General features: G+C 42.2%; 1 protein-coding gene across 2 annotated transcripts in view; it reads left to right on the forward strand.

The window, feature by feature from the left end:
- The window catches only part of Ranbp21 (exportin-5-like protein Ranbp21), a 48,798-nt gene that overhangs the window by 17,072 nt on the left and 17,506 nt on the right, over positions 1 to 14,220 (forward strand). For both annotated transcript variants that reach the window (XM_075699626.1, XM_075699625.1), the window contains exons 14-25: positions 644 to 756; positions 2,714 to 2,770; positions 2,878 to 2,973; positions 3,910 to 4,041; positions 5,256 to 5,362; positions 6,505 to 6,597; positions 7,248 to 7,347; positions 8,230 to 8,295; positions 8,367 to 8,485; positions 9,439 to 9,539; positions 11,110 to 11,203; positions 13,201 to 13,336. In XM_075699626.1, coding sequence (XP_075555741.1) covers positions 644 to 756; positions 2,714 to 2,770; positions 2,878 to 2,973; positions 3,910 to 4,041; positions 5,256 to 5,362; positions 6,505 to 6,597; positions 7,248 to 7,347; positions 8,230 to 8,295; positions 8,367 to 8,485; positions 9,439 to 9,539; positions 11,110 to 11,203; positions 13,201 to 13,336 — 1,214 coding nt within the window. The remainder of the gene's footprint in view (positions 1 to 643; positions 757 to 2,713; positions 2,771 to 2,877; positions 2,974 to 3,909; positions 4,042 to 5,255; positions 5,363 to 6,504; positions 6,598 to 7,247; positions 7,348 to 8,229; positions 8,296 to 8,366; positions 8,486 to 9,438; positions 9,540 to 11,109; positions 11,204 to 13,200; positions 13,337 to 14,220) is intronic.

The raw sequence follows: 14,220 nt of genomic DNA on the forward strand, positions 1-14,220 counted from the left end.
CTATAAATCATTTGTGGCATGGAGCTTGAAAGTTTTGCATACTTCAGTGATTTCTGGAAGAGCAAGAAAGAATGTAAAAGCCATTGTGACATCACCGATAAAGGCATTATGTAGCAGTCTTTCTTTAATTATTTTTATTTGTTTCCTGTTTCATGCTGATTGGCCTATCTTTGCAAAAATGGCGTTTTACAGAATATGCGACCCTGTGATAAAAGGTTAAATGAACAAATCAGTGAAAGAATCACTGCAGCATCTGTTCCCAGCAGAAGAAAATACACCTTGAGAGTCTTGTGGGGGGGTGTCTCAAAACGAACAGGTCTTCACTGTTTGGCCACAATTTTTTCCTTGTTTGCATTGGCGCCAAATCATTGAATCACAGGTTTGCTAAGTGCTGGCTCTGTCTCTTTATTAACTAAAAATATCATTTTTTTTTTATGTTACCATGCATGTGATGAACGCCTCATGAGATTTATGCTCCGGGGTTCCTCTTTAATAGTGGGCATATTGATACTAGTACTCCATTCAGTTGTCGCTGGTGCAAACGTTAGTGCCACTCAGCGCAACCTTAGCCCGCACTTTTGCCGAATGAATTGGTCTTCTACCTTTGCTTACATATCCCTTGCCACGTGCTGTCTTTGCAAAGAACCCGACAATGGCCACTGTTCACTCAACTCGCCGTCCAGCTTACGTTGGGACGCCCTCACCACGTTCATGGACGGCGTGTTCAGCCGGTTCCTGTCCTCTCCTAACCCCAAGGTAAGTTGTACCAGTCACTGATGCAGTGCAACTTGCACCGTCCAGGGCATTCTGGATCAGTGGCTTATGCCCCGTTTCATACAAAGCAGGCAAAGTTGTGTAGGCTGGAGAGACTTCTCTCGCAGCACGAAACTGAAAAACTGTGCATCAGTTATGAAATAAATTATATGCCAAGATACGCATCATGTCATTGCACACTTTTGCATCACGATGTGTGACATATTTATTACATTGAAGGTGTGGCAGATCTGACGCTTTTACTATCGAACGAGCAGAGTGGGATATTTCCGCAACCAACCAACAGCTGTAGCGCACTGCTTGCGCTTGTTTCCATAGCATAGTACACCCATATGCTGGAAGCACAAAAGTACACAAATGGAAGGATTTGGCATAGCCTTATGGGGGGGGGGGGGGCACGCAAGCTGCAGTTGTAGTACAGTCGTCGTCCGTTAATTCGACCCCCACGGGACCGAAGAAATTGATCTGCTTATCTGGCGGGTTCAACTACACAAGATGCAGAAGAAGCACCAAAGCACGTCACTGATTCATTTGGGAGTATTTGCCTGATTCTAACATGCCCCTGAATACAACGTGCTCCCACTTCTTACGCGTTCAAAGTGGTAAACTAACGTAAAAATTACCATTAAAATTTCTAAACAAAGTATAAATTTAATGATCACCTGATCTTTGTAGCAAGAAAACTTGTTGCATGATTGTGGCCCGTTTCCTAAGGTCACCTTCGCCACACAATTATTTAAAGTCAGCTTTGTCGAATACATTGTGTTATGCGGCAAAGCATACAAACACTGCGAAGGGTGTTTTGACTTTGTGCCTGATTGCACCACACAGGCAATTTCCAGCCCAATTAAAAAAAAAAAAAGAAAGGTGCATGTTAGAATCGGGCAAATACTGCAATCAAACATTTTGACCTACAGTTATTGTTTGAAAATCTTCCTAAGGCAGGGCGAAAAACAGGCGATTTTGACGAGAGATGACATGTGTTCAATGCATTCACTGTCCCCTAAGCTCCGCCGAGACAGATGGTGCGACTAAAAGGGTCACTATCGGGGTCACCATAGGGATCAGGTGCGTGGATGCTGACTGGTCAAAGTCGAGTTATCCAGTGAAGGACAATTTTAGGACCAAAATAACGAAAGTTTGGGCCCATAGAAATGTGTGGGTGCTGGCCGGGACCTTCAGCCAGTATTGAATTAACTGAAAAGTAAAATTAATTGAAGCTGAGTTCATGGAAGTGTACGGTATATCGAGCAGTTACTCTGTAGAAAACATTGTGGATCAAGAACAAGTGGACGTCGAAACCCTCATATTGACTGCACTACCCACGTAGCTTCTGCAGCGCTGCCATGTGAAGTGTGAAATGGAGTGCAGACGCTGCACCATACTTCTCTTCACCTTGGGTTTGTGTGAATGGTACATGCAGGCTGTCCCAGTTGGCTTATATCCTCATGTCCAAAATCTGAACAAAATAAAGCGGACAAGGGAAGATTCAGGCTTGAAATGACCGACTGTGAGCTGTGAGGCATATTAGAACATATTAAGGCATACATTCTGTCTAAGAAAACACAAGAACCTTGTAGATTTCAGCTTATCCAAGTGTTGAGCTTTGAACTGAATCTTCTCTGTGTCTCTTTATCGCATTTCTTATGTTTTGTTTTTTGTTTTCTTCATTGCTTTAAACTTCAGTGTATACTATGCATGCTGTTTTCTGTGTCCACTGTGTACATTTCTGTGTATGCTTGCCTTGTGTACGGACCCCCAGGCACCCTCAAGCTGCATTTCACTTGGGGTGTCTCCCCAAATATTATCTTGGAAATGCAATTGATTGATTGATTGATTGATTGATTGATTGATTGATTGATTGATTGATTGATTGATTGATTGATTGATTGATTGATTGATTGATTGATTTGTTCTTGCTTTTCATGTGTGCCCACAGCCGAGTGCAGAAGAAGGCATCTTCTTGCTGGAGTCCCTACTTGATTTCGAAACAGAGGTGAGAGTCTTGACAGCTTGCTTCGGAGTATGCCGATTTGTCAATGTTTTATTTAAGGCAGGACCTTGTGTGTAATCGCTTTTGTTTTGTTTCTGGTGCTTCTACAGGACCCAGTAATCCAGTCCTATGCCCTGTCCTGCATATCCAACTTAGGTGTCTTCCTCACGCTTGCGCCAGGAAGTCTGCCCAAGGTCCTCAACAAGGTAGGTGTAGATCATGAAGTACAGGTTGTTAAAGCTCTACTTTCAAACCTCGTTATAGTGAAATGGGATATCAGGAGACAATGGATGTAACGAAATCCCCATAGAGATTCATAGTGCGGTACATGTAATAATGGATATAACGAAGTAATGGATATAACAAAGTAATTCTGGCTCCTCCAACTTAGCTATAACAAGCTTTATGAGCTTCATCAACTTTTTGCTTTAGATAGCATCGTCAGTGGTCTTTCCTTATTCCACTTTAAACATTTCACTACAGTTGCTTCGTATTGCTTGTTTGCACATGTAATTTGCTTGTGTAAGATGACTTGCAGCACATAATTTTCCAGCATGTGTGTTATTTAGGAGCTAATGTACATTTGTGCATACAACACAGCCCAAAAATTTGGATCGTAGTTATGGCCTCAAGGCACTTTCATGGCAATACGACCCATATTTCATGAAGCCATACTCAAAAGCCCAATTCGCGTGCAAATTAGTTTTGCATTTTTGCATTGCCATCAAGCAACCCCTAATGGTAAAATTTTTATTCTCATGAAGCCACACTAAAAAATAATACTTGCGTGTAAATTTTTGCATTGAAGTGGAATCAGTGAAGTCACACCTAAAAGTAAAATGTTGGTGCTAATGTGTTGTCTAAATGTGTGAGGTTTGAGGCTGTGAAGCCGCACCGCACTTCAACAGAGAGAATCGCATAAAGTGGCATAAACTGAATATGAAAAACAAAATTGTTTCTAGAGCTTTGCTCTGCGGTGACAATAGCTCTGAGTTGCCTTTCTAAAGGTTTCAATGTTCCTTAACGTGGTTATTTGCATGGCTCCTGGGCGCATGTTTTACTGAAGGGTTTGGGCTGTATGTAGGAGGCATGATACATGCGTGAAAAAACAGTGTATCTCACGCTGTGTGCCCTCCTTACAGCTTTTCTCCTGTGCTGTCTTCACGTTGCCGAACCAGCCAGCAACGATCCAGAGCCGTGCCTTGCGCAACCTGAGACGCCATGCGTGCGCTGGACTGGTCAAGTTGTGCCACCTCTACCCGAAGCTCGTCATGGTAGTCTCACTTCAAAGCCTGACTTTCAATGTTTCAAGTTCATCCATTGTATGGTATGGTCCACCATGGAAGGAAACAGGTGGCTAGAATATTCTGCCGTCAATTATTGCCGAGATATGGCATAAAGGCACATAGATTAAATTTATTGCAATAGGAATTACAGTAGAAGCTCGTCGATACGATCCTGTTTTGTACGATTACCCGTCACCAACGTTTATGATCGAGAACGCAAAAGATCACGCAATACGCTTCTTTTTACCAGTTAATATGTTATCAGAAAACACTATTTTTAAGCACTAACGTTTAGTATATCAGCAAACTGCCATCATATGATACTTTTTCCAGCTGCTAGATTCCGTGTAAACAAGAAACGGTGCAAGGCACGCGGGATCGAGAACAGTAGATGCCCGCAGCAGCAGCTTCCCGCGGTACTTGCCTGCCCGTGTCACATGAAAATGCCTCCATGCACTCGGTTTCCGCAAATCTCCTCACAGGCTGTCTCACGTCACCATTCTCAGCTATCGCCACCAACCCATTGTGATAAGCATCTTCACCTATCTGTTTCACAATGCGTGTGTTGTAGTGACGTTGGAAGCGTACTGCACACTTTTAATAGGTGATAGCCCAAATGTGCCGTCGTTCGCTGCTACAGGCGGTGCGAAGTAAGCATCAAATAAGATAACTCCCTCATGACGAACTGGACAGTGGTTATGTCAAACTCGGGGCATCCACTGCCAGGTAGGGAGTCACCTCACGCAGCGGTTCAAGAGACACACTTTTGCGGTTGAAGTGAGCAACACTGAGGAAAGTGGACTGGAGCAGTTCTACACGATCTCGCACATCAAAAGCGCCATTCTTAGCGGTGTTGAGGAACGTTTTAAGCTACAGGTAAAGATTGCTGCCTACTACACATAGCACTGTTTTCAATGAGTGGATTCCTTCCTGGCTTCTTTTCTCAACTGGAGGTGACAGATCACCCACACATGACGAACACATCACAAAATATTGTTCACACTCGTTATGGACAAGTATGGGTATATAAGATTACCCAATATAGTGAACTATTTTTAGCGCATAAGCCTGTACATTAAATTGGATTCGACTGTAAAGCTTTTGTTTACCCAGAATCTGTTGTGTTGTTTGCTGTATAGTTGCGGTGCCTTACGCTCTCCCATTCTTAACCTGAACTTCTTGTTGACATCTTGATTCTGCAGCCCTGCTTTGACCAAATCTACTCTTCAGTGAAGAGGATACAAACGCAAGACAAACTGATCACTCAGCTCGAAGCGTGCACTCTCATTGAAGCACTGCTTGTTTTGAGGTAACGAATCACTGCCTCCTTAGCTATGTACACTCATTCTTTTTTCTTGTTACTGCGGCAGCTCTAAAGTGATATTTTTGCTTTGTAAACACTTCTGCAATCAGACACTTGTTAGTCGCTGTATAGTACTTGTACGCTCATGCTGTGCTCTTGGCTAGGACCATTTTCTCGAGCTGTTGTCTTTGCCAAACCAGTGCAACCTCATTGAGACATCATTCAGGGGCCTGTGAGGCAAAGAACAATGGCTGGTAAAACGTGACAGACAGGAAGATAGGTACCTACGTCTTTTGCACTGGGACCGACAGATGTGACAGAGCAGCCAAGAACATACAAAAACTTGAAAGGTATCGTTGGGTTTCTGGTACACCTTTAGTCTGGTGTGACTTGATGTGCCACCAATTGTTGCATCACACCCGGCGACGAGTGAAAACGCAACTCACAGCTAAACCACTTCCTCGTCGATGCTTGAAATTTCACATGAAAGCGGTTTTTACACTTTCCTGTTTCATACAGGGCAAATCAAAAGCACTATCTGGAATCTGTGGCGATGCCACAACATAATTGTAGGGTCCATACTCACAAAGCTCCTTTAGTGTAAGTGCCATTCAGGATTGGCCATCATTGCAGCAGTTGTCTTGCTATCGAGCCATTTGCTATCATAAGTAGCAGGCACCCAAATGCCAGCCAATCAGGAAGCTTTCTTACATAAGAGAACGAGTCCGGGTTCTTCTTGGTGGAAAGAAAATACCTAGCTGCGAGAGCGAAGCACTTCCTGCCAAGTGCACAGAACAGTTTCTAATAATAAACAGTGACGAGAACTCGACCCTTTGCTCGATCACTGACCTGGGAATGACACAGGTCTACTCCAGTTTGGTTATCAACAAAAATGGTTCATCATTTAGCAGCATCCTGCTCATGTAATCATGTTGATTACTCAGTTGGTGCAGTCGACGCTGAGGACAGAACAGAATCAATAAAACATACTAATTTCTTCAATGCTCCCTTCCAGCTCCATTTCTCCCGTTTATTGCAGCTTTTGGATTTTTGATAAATGCAGTGTCACATTTTTGTTTTTTTCTAGGTACAGTCGACGTAGTAGCACGATTGGCGTCCACGTTTCAATGGCACGTTTTTCTTTGCAGCAATGAATTCAACGATTACGAGCGGCAGTGCAAGTTCATCGTTGAGGTTGTTTCGCCTGCCACAGCCATATTGGCGAGAGATGAAATGAAAGTGTAAGTCTATTCATGCAACACCCCCTACCTTGTTCTTTTCTCATCTTGTTATCTCTATCGTACAGCTGTGTTCGAACGAACCAAAGGCTTTCATTGAATGAATCTTGTGCAGAAAGGGGCCTTCTTTCTTCCTGCTTTCGACTACTTCTAAACACCATGCAGTCCCTATTCACTAGGGTAGCTCTTGAAATAAAACCGAACCGGCCTTCCAATATTAGCAAGAGCATCAAGGTACACTTATATGTCTGTTGAACATAATAAGTTTGTAGGCTTGGTGTTGATAACGAGAGAAAGTGGTTACCTTAAATAACCTAAGGAGCTTGGCTGGTGACTCACCGCATGGTGTTTGTGATGAATATGATCATATATGAAATTACACACACAGAGCAGCACCACAATAATACATCGTACTCAGTCTCCAACAACCGATCATGGTATCTAGTAGAGACCAGTGCTGCACAGGAAGATTCAAAGTGTATTTGTAACCAGGAACATACAGGCGGCACTTTATCCCAGAGTCCAAATGTGTCTTGTAGCTCGTGTGATTCATGGCGTATGTTTAGTGCAGACGTGTGGGTGTTCCTACTGATAACGCACTGCATAGAAAGTTCATGCCAGTTGAGTGAGCTCATGATTGTCCTCCTCCTTAGGGTGGCATCATCACCTGAAGCGTTCATGTCGTTTGTCGGTCTCACCGAAGCACCAGTGGAGGCTACGGCCGAGGACAGCAGTGGGTACAACCGCTCCCAGGTTAGCACTTGGCTTTCGTAGATGTCTCAAGTACAATAAATTTTATTGCTGAGTGTCAAACATGAATGAGCATTTGATCCCAAAGGAAGGCAATGCAGAAGAAAAAAAATTGACGTTTTGGGACCACTCCCTCCTTGTTCAAAAGATTAGGATCTTGCCTTCTCTAGCAATTGATTATATGAATGCACAATCTACTTATTAACATGTAGGTATGCAGAATCTGGTCATGCCTCTTACATTCATTCATACATACATTCATACATTCATTTTCTGTTTTGAAGTCTTTTCAATTGCTTTGTTCTTCAGTTTGTCCAGTGCTGATACTCTGTGCTCTATTAGCATTTCATAAAAATGTATTTTGACTATTCTGTTTATTTCCTGCTGTTCACTGTCACGTGAATTTTATTTATTTCTGTTTTTTTGCCTTTTCATTTATGTTACTTTTTACTTCTCTACTGTTTCATTTACGGACCTTAAGTCCGTTATATTATCTTCATTTTACCGACTTGTATGGGTTTGTTTTGTGTACGTATAGTGTTTATATCCATTGTTTTGTACAATTTCTGGTACCTTTATCATTTTTCTGTAAATGGCCCTTTCCTCATTAAAGCCTCAATTTTGGGGTACTTGAGGTGTTGTGAATAAATCTATAAGAAAATAGGTCACACTATAATGCTACTAGGTGAGCTAGTAGGTACTTAATTTATAGCACGGGACACAGAACAAGACAATATAGTGCCCTGTATCCTGTAGTATTTGTGTTGCTTGCTAGTGTCGTTGGCTCCTAAAGCTCCTAAAGCAAGCCTTTACATGCACATCTGTTACATGTCCCACTGTGCTACGCTTTACATAAGTGCATGTCATCATCGTGACACCTTTCAGCTGCTGCACTGTGTGAACATCTTCATGGCTGTCATCAAGCGGTGCCGGTGTCCTGACGATGTTGAGGTAAGCATGTCGCTCTAGGTCCCAGCATTGCCTGTTTCATAAACACGGTCTTTACATGACTCTTTTCATAGGTGGCCAAGAAAGGGGGCTTCTACTGCGAAGGCAGTGAGACTTATCATGCTGCATATTTCCGGAATCCAGCAACACCTTACGTAGTGTCACTACTGCCAATCATGGCTCAATTACTAAGGTGAGATTTGGCCTGTAAGATACTCCTGTCCGCACATTCATTAGGCATGCTGATACTCAGGGTGGTAAGTGAAGCATTGTATGGGCAAAGAAACACTAAGCAGGGAAAGGTGCAGATGTGACGAAGCGCTTTGTAGTGTCTCTGTTTTTCCATTCATTTACTTTCTTGCTTCATTCAAGGTTACCAGACTTGCCCAGTTGTTGGAACCAATAAATGACACTAGCTTGTTGCAGACGCTTCTGTACAACTCTGCACAAGCTTCACCACTCTGCAATTTGGACTTTTTGCATTCCCCTTGTTAATCAGCATGTCTGAAAGGCACCTTAAGCAAAGGAGGGTAATGAAATGTGCATTGAATCTCTAATTGTTTATAAAGGTCCATGATCCTATACATCTTCTTTGTACTTTATGTATAAAATTGTTGGAAAAGATTGTGTAAGTCTGTTTTACTATGAGAAGTTGACTGCAGCAAATTTTTCAGTGTACAGTCATAGATAGTACCTGAGGAGCTACGACCAGCCAGAGAAGTGGCAAGAAAAATGAGAGCAAGGGGGGGAGGGAGGGGCCAAGTCATCCCAGCTGTGGCACTTCCTCTCCTAAGAGACAGAAAAGTAATTGTCAGCTCCACTAATGGAAACATTTCACACCCTGAGTATCTACTTGTACTATCACGCTCACTTTTAAAGGTTATAAAAAATTTTCAAAAGCACAATAGGCAGCATCTCATGAAATGTTCACATCACATGTGATGAAGCAACTTTTCTTGTGCCATTGCCTCTCATCAGCGGTGAAATTAGCAAGGCCTCTTTTTTTGTTGTTGTTGTCGTTGCCCTCTGCATGCACTGCCCTACATATAAGAACAATGCTATCAAGCGCAACCTGTTCCATTAGAACCGGTTGTCAGCACATATTGCATCACGTGCCTAAATGCAAGGTGATCTTGAAATTTCCAGGACTTACAACCAGTTATGGAGCCCAGAAGCATGTGCCAGGGTGCATCCGGCATTCACACCAGCCCTCGACATACACGACAGTGAGAAGAATTGCATCCTAGGTGAGTATGAAGTTGACTGAAGCAGCAGTTCTGTCCAGTCGGTCTACCTTAGCGTGATACTTTAAGTGTGAAGCTTAGCATAGTCTCTGCCTTAGTGTGAAACCCTAAGTGTGGTGTTTAGCATAGTTCCTGGCTTAGTGTGAAACCCTTGTGTGACTTTTAGCATAGTTGGCAGCACTATGAGTCAGTTGCTGACTCACTGTAAACTGGCAATGGGGGCACCATACTGTGGCTGGCTGGACTGACCCTCATCCAGGCTACATATGACGCATTGAAGACGTCGCTCGAAACCATCTGCTGTAAACTTCCGTTAATTCGACTATGGTTAATTCAACCCCGACTGATGCTCCTGGCTGACACCCATGCATTTCTATCAGCCGAAACATTCATTATTTCGATCCTAAATTAGGCATTCGCTGAATAATTCGAACTTCACCAGTCAGCACGCATGTGCCTAACGCCTACACTGACCCAAATAGTGGCCCCTTTAGTGGCAGCGTCTGTCACGATGAAGCTTCGGGACAATGAATGCATTGATCACCCATCGCCTCTGGTCAATAACACCTATTTCTAGCCTGCCCTAAGGAGATTTTCAAGCCACAACCGTAGCTCATGTCTGATTCCGATATTTACCCGATTCTAAAGCACGCCTTTCTTAATTCATTATTTATGTGTTTGTTTGTTTGTTTGTTTGTTTCAAGAATATTGGGCTGTGAATTGCCTGTGTGGTGCAGTTGGACTCAAAGCCAAGATCGCCTTTGCTACGTTCGTGTGCTTTACCACATACCAAGTGCATGTTGCAGCAAAGCTAATCTTAAAAACCATTTGGCAAAGCTGACTTTAGGAAACCAGCCTCCATGGTGCAACACGTATTAGACTCTTGCCCGTTTTCCTTGCTGAAAAATTCGGTGCACGTTAGATTTCTGCTTTGTTTAGGAGCTTCAATGTCATTTCTACATTACTTTTCTACTTTGGACGCAGAGAAAGCAGGCACATGTTTGATTTGGGGGTGTGTTAGAGTCGGGCAAATACTGCCAAGTGATGAAAAGAAAACGTTGATATCTGCCTGAATTGTAACACAAAGCTATAAAAAACAACTCATACGGGTTTCTCAGAAAGAAAGCCTCACAGTTGAAGAAATATTCATCCTGGTCTGGGATTCGAACATGGGACCAACGTCTTTGCCAGGCGGTCGCTCTGCCGTCTGAGCTAACCACGAGATCAGCAAATCGCAGAGCCGTGTGTTCTGCCATTTTTTTTCTGCATCTTGTTGAACCCACCAGATAACTCGATCAATCTCATCGGTCCCGTCAGGATCGAGTTGACGGATGGCAATTGCATTATCTTTCTTTGTCTTCATTCAACATATGGCACTCATAATCTTTACTGTATAATTAATTTGTAAGTGAACAATGTAAGTGATTTCAGAAAAACAAGGAAACAACATTCAATAGATGTGCTTTATATCCTTGATTCAGCCTGTGTTGCTAGGCATTCTCGGAGCTGTACCTCCAAGCAGAATAGAATTCCCTGTCCTGAAGGTTATGTTGTGCTCCATCGTGTGTTTCAGGGGTTCGAGCCGACGGCGATTCATCAGACACCTCGGGTTCAAAGCAGCCTGTCGACCGTGCAAAGAGCTTCATGTTCAACTTTCAAGACTATTGGTATGACACCTGTAATGAAGGCAGAAATTATGCGCACTTTGGTTTTAGAATCTTAGGTAGCATTGGTTTAGCACATAACGCTTTTGTCTATACAAGCTAGCACGGCTGTGGTTCCTACAGCCATGTGTTTTGTTGTTTGTGGAGCCATAGGCCGAGGGCCATATTATGTGAGGATTTCTTTTCCTCCAATTCTTTACTCAATTTCGCATGCAACATCAACGAAGGCTAGCAAAGTTTCTCTAGCAGCAAAGGCTAGAGAGAATTGCCTCACTGGTTGAATTCGCGACCAAAATTCACGACCGAAAGAAACATGTATGCATCACGTGATTCGATCGAACACTGTCGCATCCTTTTATGTCGCAAAACATGCGTATTTATTTCATGGTGGATGTCGCCTACCTGAGTTCATTTACCACCGAACGAGCAGAGTGAAACTATTTCTCTGACCAGTGGCCACGGTTCGCCACTTGCATTTGGCACACTGGCAGCACAAAGGTGCCGAAATAATACATGAGTTTATGTATCTTTTACATTCATAAGTTGTAGTTATAACATGTGAGGTAGTAATTCCGTAGGAAGCATCATAGGTTCAAAGCAGCTGTATTCCGAATTGCGTAAGGTGAAACTTCTGTGACCACAGTGCTTTCATAGTTATGTATGAAGTTGGGTATATTAATTTCTGATCGCCTGTTTCACCAAGTGGCTAATACGGGCGATAACGAAGGTGTGCCATCATGCCAGCCGAGGATGAAGGTCAGAAAGCAATGTCGGGTAGAATTGTTACACATTACCGCCTCAGGTCACACATTTTTGGAAAGATATCAAATTGATTTGCTTTGCAATGGAGTTATTCAAGTTTATCATTGTGATCTACAGAGTTGGTGTGCTTACTTAATTATGTCATGAAAGTAGCTGTGAGATGCCAAATTGCGTTTTGTGTGCTTAGTGTGTCTGTTTTCCCTTGTCTTTTTAATATAAGTTTTGAATTTGACATGAAGAAAAGTGCAAAATGACGTGCTCCCTTTGATGTCCTTAACACATTTTACTTTTTCTTGTGGATGGGTCACATTTTCACCACAAATGTTTTGTATGAGCTTTCATAAAGGGCTCTGCCTGCATATATTGGTGGATAACACTGTATTATGTACACTGCAACATTAAAAGGAAGGTTTACCTCCGGAGCTTCTAGCTAAACACATAAGAACTGAGACATTGTTTCGCTAGGCATCAACTGTACCAAATTTGGTAATGATTATCTTGCTTAAAAGAAAAAAAAATTAGAAGCTACTGATTGTGGAGTTGATTCTTTACTTAAGCCATCCATATTTAATTATCATTAAAATTTATTAAAATTATAAAACTGAAGCCTCAAACTTGTAACTCTGTAACTCAGAAAAAAGAAAAAGAAATGATGCCACAATTCTGTAAAATGCACTGATAAGACATCTAAAATAAAATGGACAAAATGGATGTACTAAACATTGCTCTTGCATATATGTGTATACCACCAATTTGTAAACAGGAGTGTTGCAGAACCTTCCTAAACTCTTTAACGTTTACATGCAAGCTATACCGAACTGCAATAGTGTCTGTTTTTGGTGCAGATATGTAGGGTTCTTAAGCTTCTGGTTTCAGTTTTTCTTTAGATTACAAATTTTTGGCAGTTGTTCATAAAAACTATGAGCCACTAAATAAAAATTCTGCTTCTTACAGTCAGTAGAATTAAGCTTCCTCTCTTAATCGCAACGAGTTTCACTCAAATGGGTTTAGTGGTTGTCGAATGAGAGCACTTTCTGCATTTCACATGTGTTTAAATTGGGAAATCGGAGCAGGCCCCGAGGTAAGGCCTCCTCTTAATTAAGGCAACACAGTGTGTGATCCTTATGTCGCTCAAATTAAAGTGGCATACAGGCGTTGGGAACCTTGGTGTTCATGCCACAAACCGAGTTCTTTTTTTTTTTCTTTCCTCTCGCTTCATTTTTATGGGAACCTCACAGCTTGCAGATCCTGGGCAACGCGGGACAGTCACTGGGCCCGGAGTACTACCAGACTCCAGGTTTACCCGAAATGCTTGTCAATGGAGTGCTGGCAGGCCTCGACCAGCTTCCCGACTACAGGCTGCGACCCATTCTGCATATCCTTACCTCTACGGCTACGTTGTCATGTTTTATCTCCTCCAGTTACAGGCCATACGCTCACTATAGTTGCCGTTACAATTTAAGCTGAATTCACCCGATGCACCAAATTATGCGTATAAGCAATGATGACTCGTTTCTGCCAAATAATTCCGCACACAGTGACATCAACAATGATGCTAGCGGTGTGGTTTGTGGCAGCACGGCCACGTCATGCCTGTCAGCAGGCAGTCAGTGGACTGGTTTGTTGTTTGAACCCAGCTTAAGAAAAAGAATGGACAGCTGGGCTTGAAAATACAGCCCGAAAACAGGACTAGGAGGAAAGGAGAGAGAATGGGATAAGAGAAAGCTCCCGTTCTCTCCTATTTCGTCTTATTTCTGTTTTTCTTGCTGTGTTTTCAAGCATCAGCTTAACAAGCTAGCACCATTCATGTGAAAGAAAAACATTCCACTTGTTTTTGTGCAGGACCTTATTTTATATATCAGCTGCTTTGTGTTCAGCTTGAACAGATTTTATTTTGTATATATATATATATATATATATATATATATATATATATATATATATATATATATATATATATAACTCGTGAAATATGTGCCATTCCACATTTTAACGTTATCACCATCATAAATTGCACTTTCCAGGTAGCTCATCAAAGAAGTTCACAATTAATTTTTTTTAATTATTCACTTTAGAATGCACGGTAAAATTACAAAAGTGAAGCCAAGCGCTAATGAAGGGATGGGTGCTTAGCAGAAATCCTAAGACAACCACAACTTTCGAGGTACAGTAAAAGCTTGTTATAACAAAGTTGAAGGTAGAGGCAAAATTACTTTTTTGTATTCATTGCTTTGTTATATCCATTACTGCAAGCACCG

Source organism: Dermacentor variabilis, chromosome 7, assembly GCF_050947875.1.
Source record: "Dermacentor variabilis isolate Ectoservices chromosome 7, ASM5094787v1, whole genome shotgun sequence".
NCBI classification, from domain to species: domain Eukaryota; kingdom Metazoa; phylum Arthropoda; class Arachnida; order Ixodida; family Ixodidae; genus Dermacentor; species Dermacentor variabilis.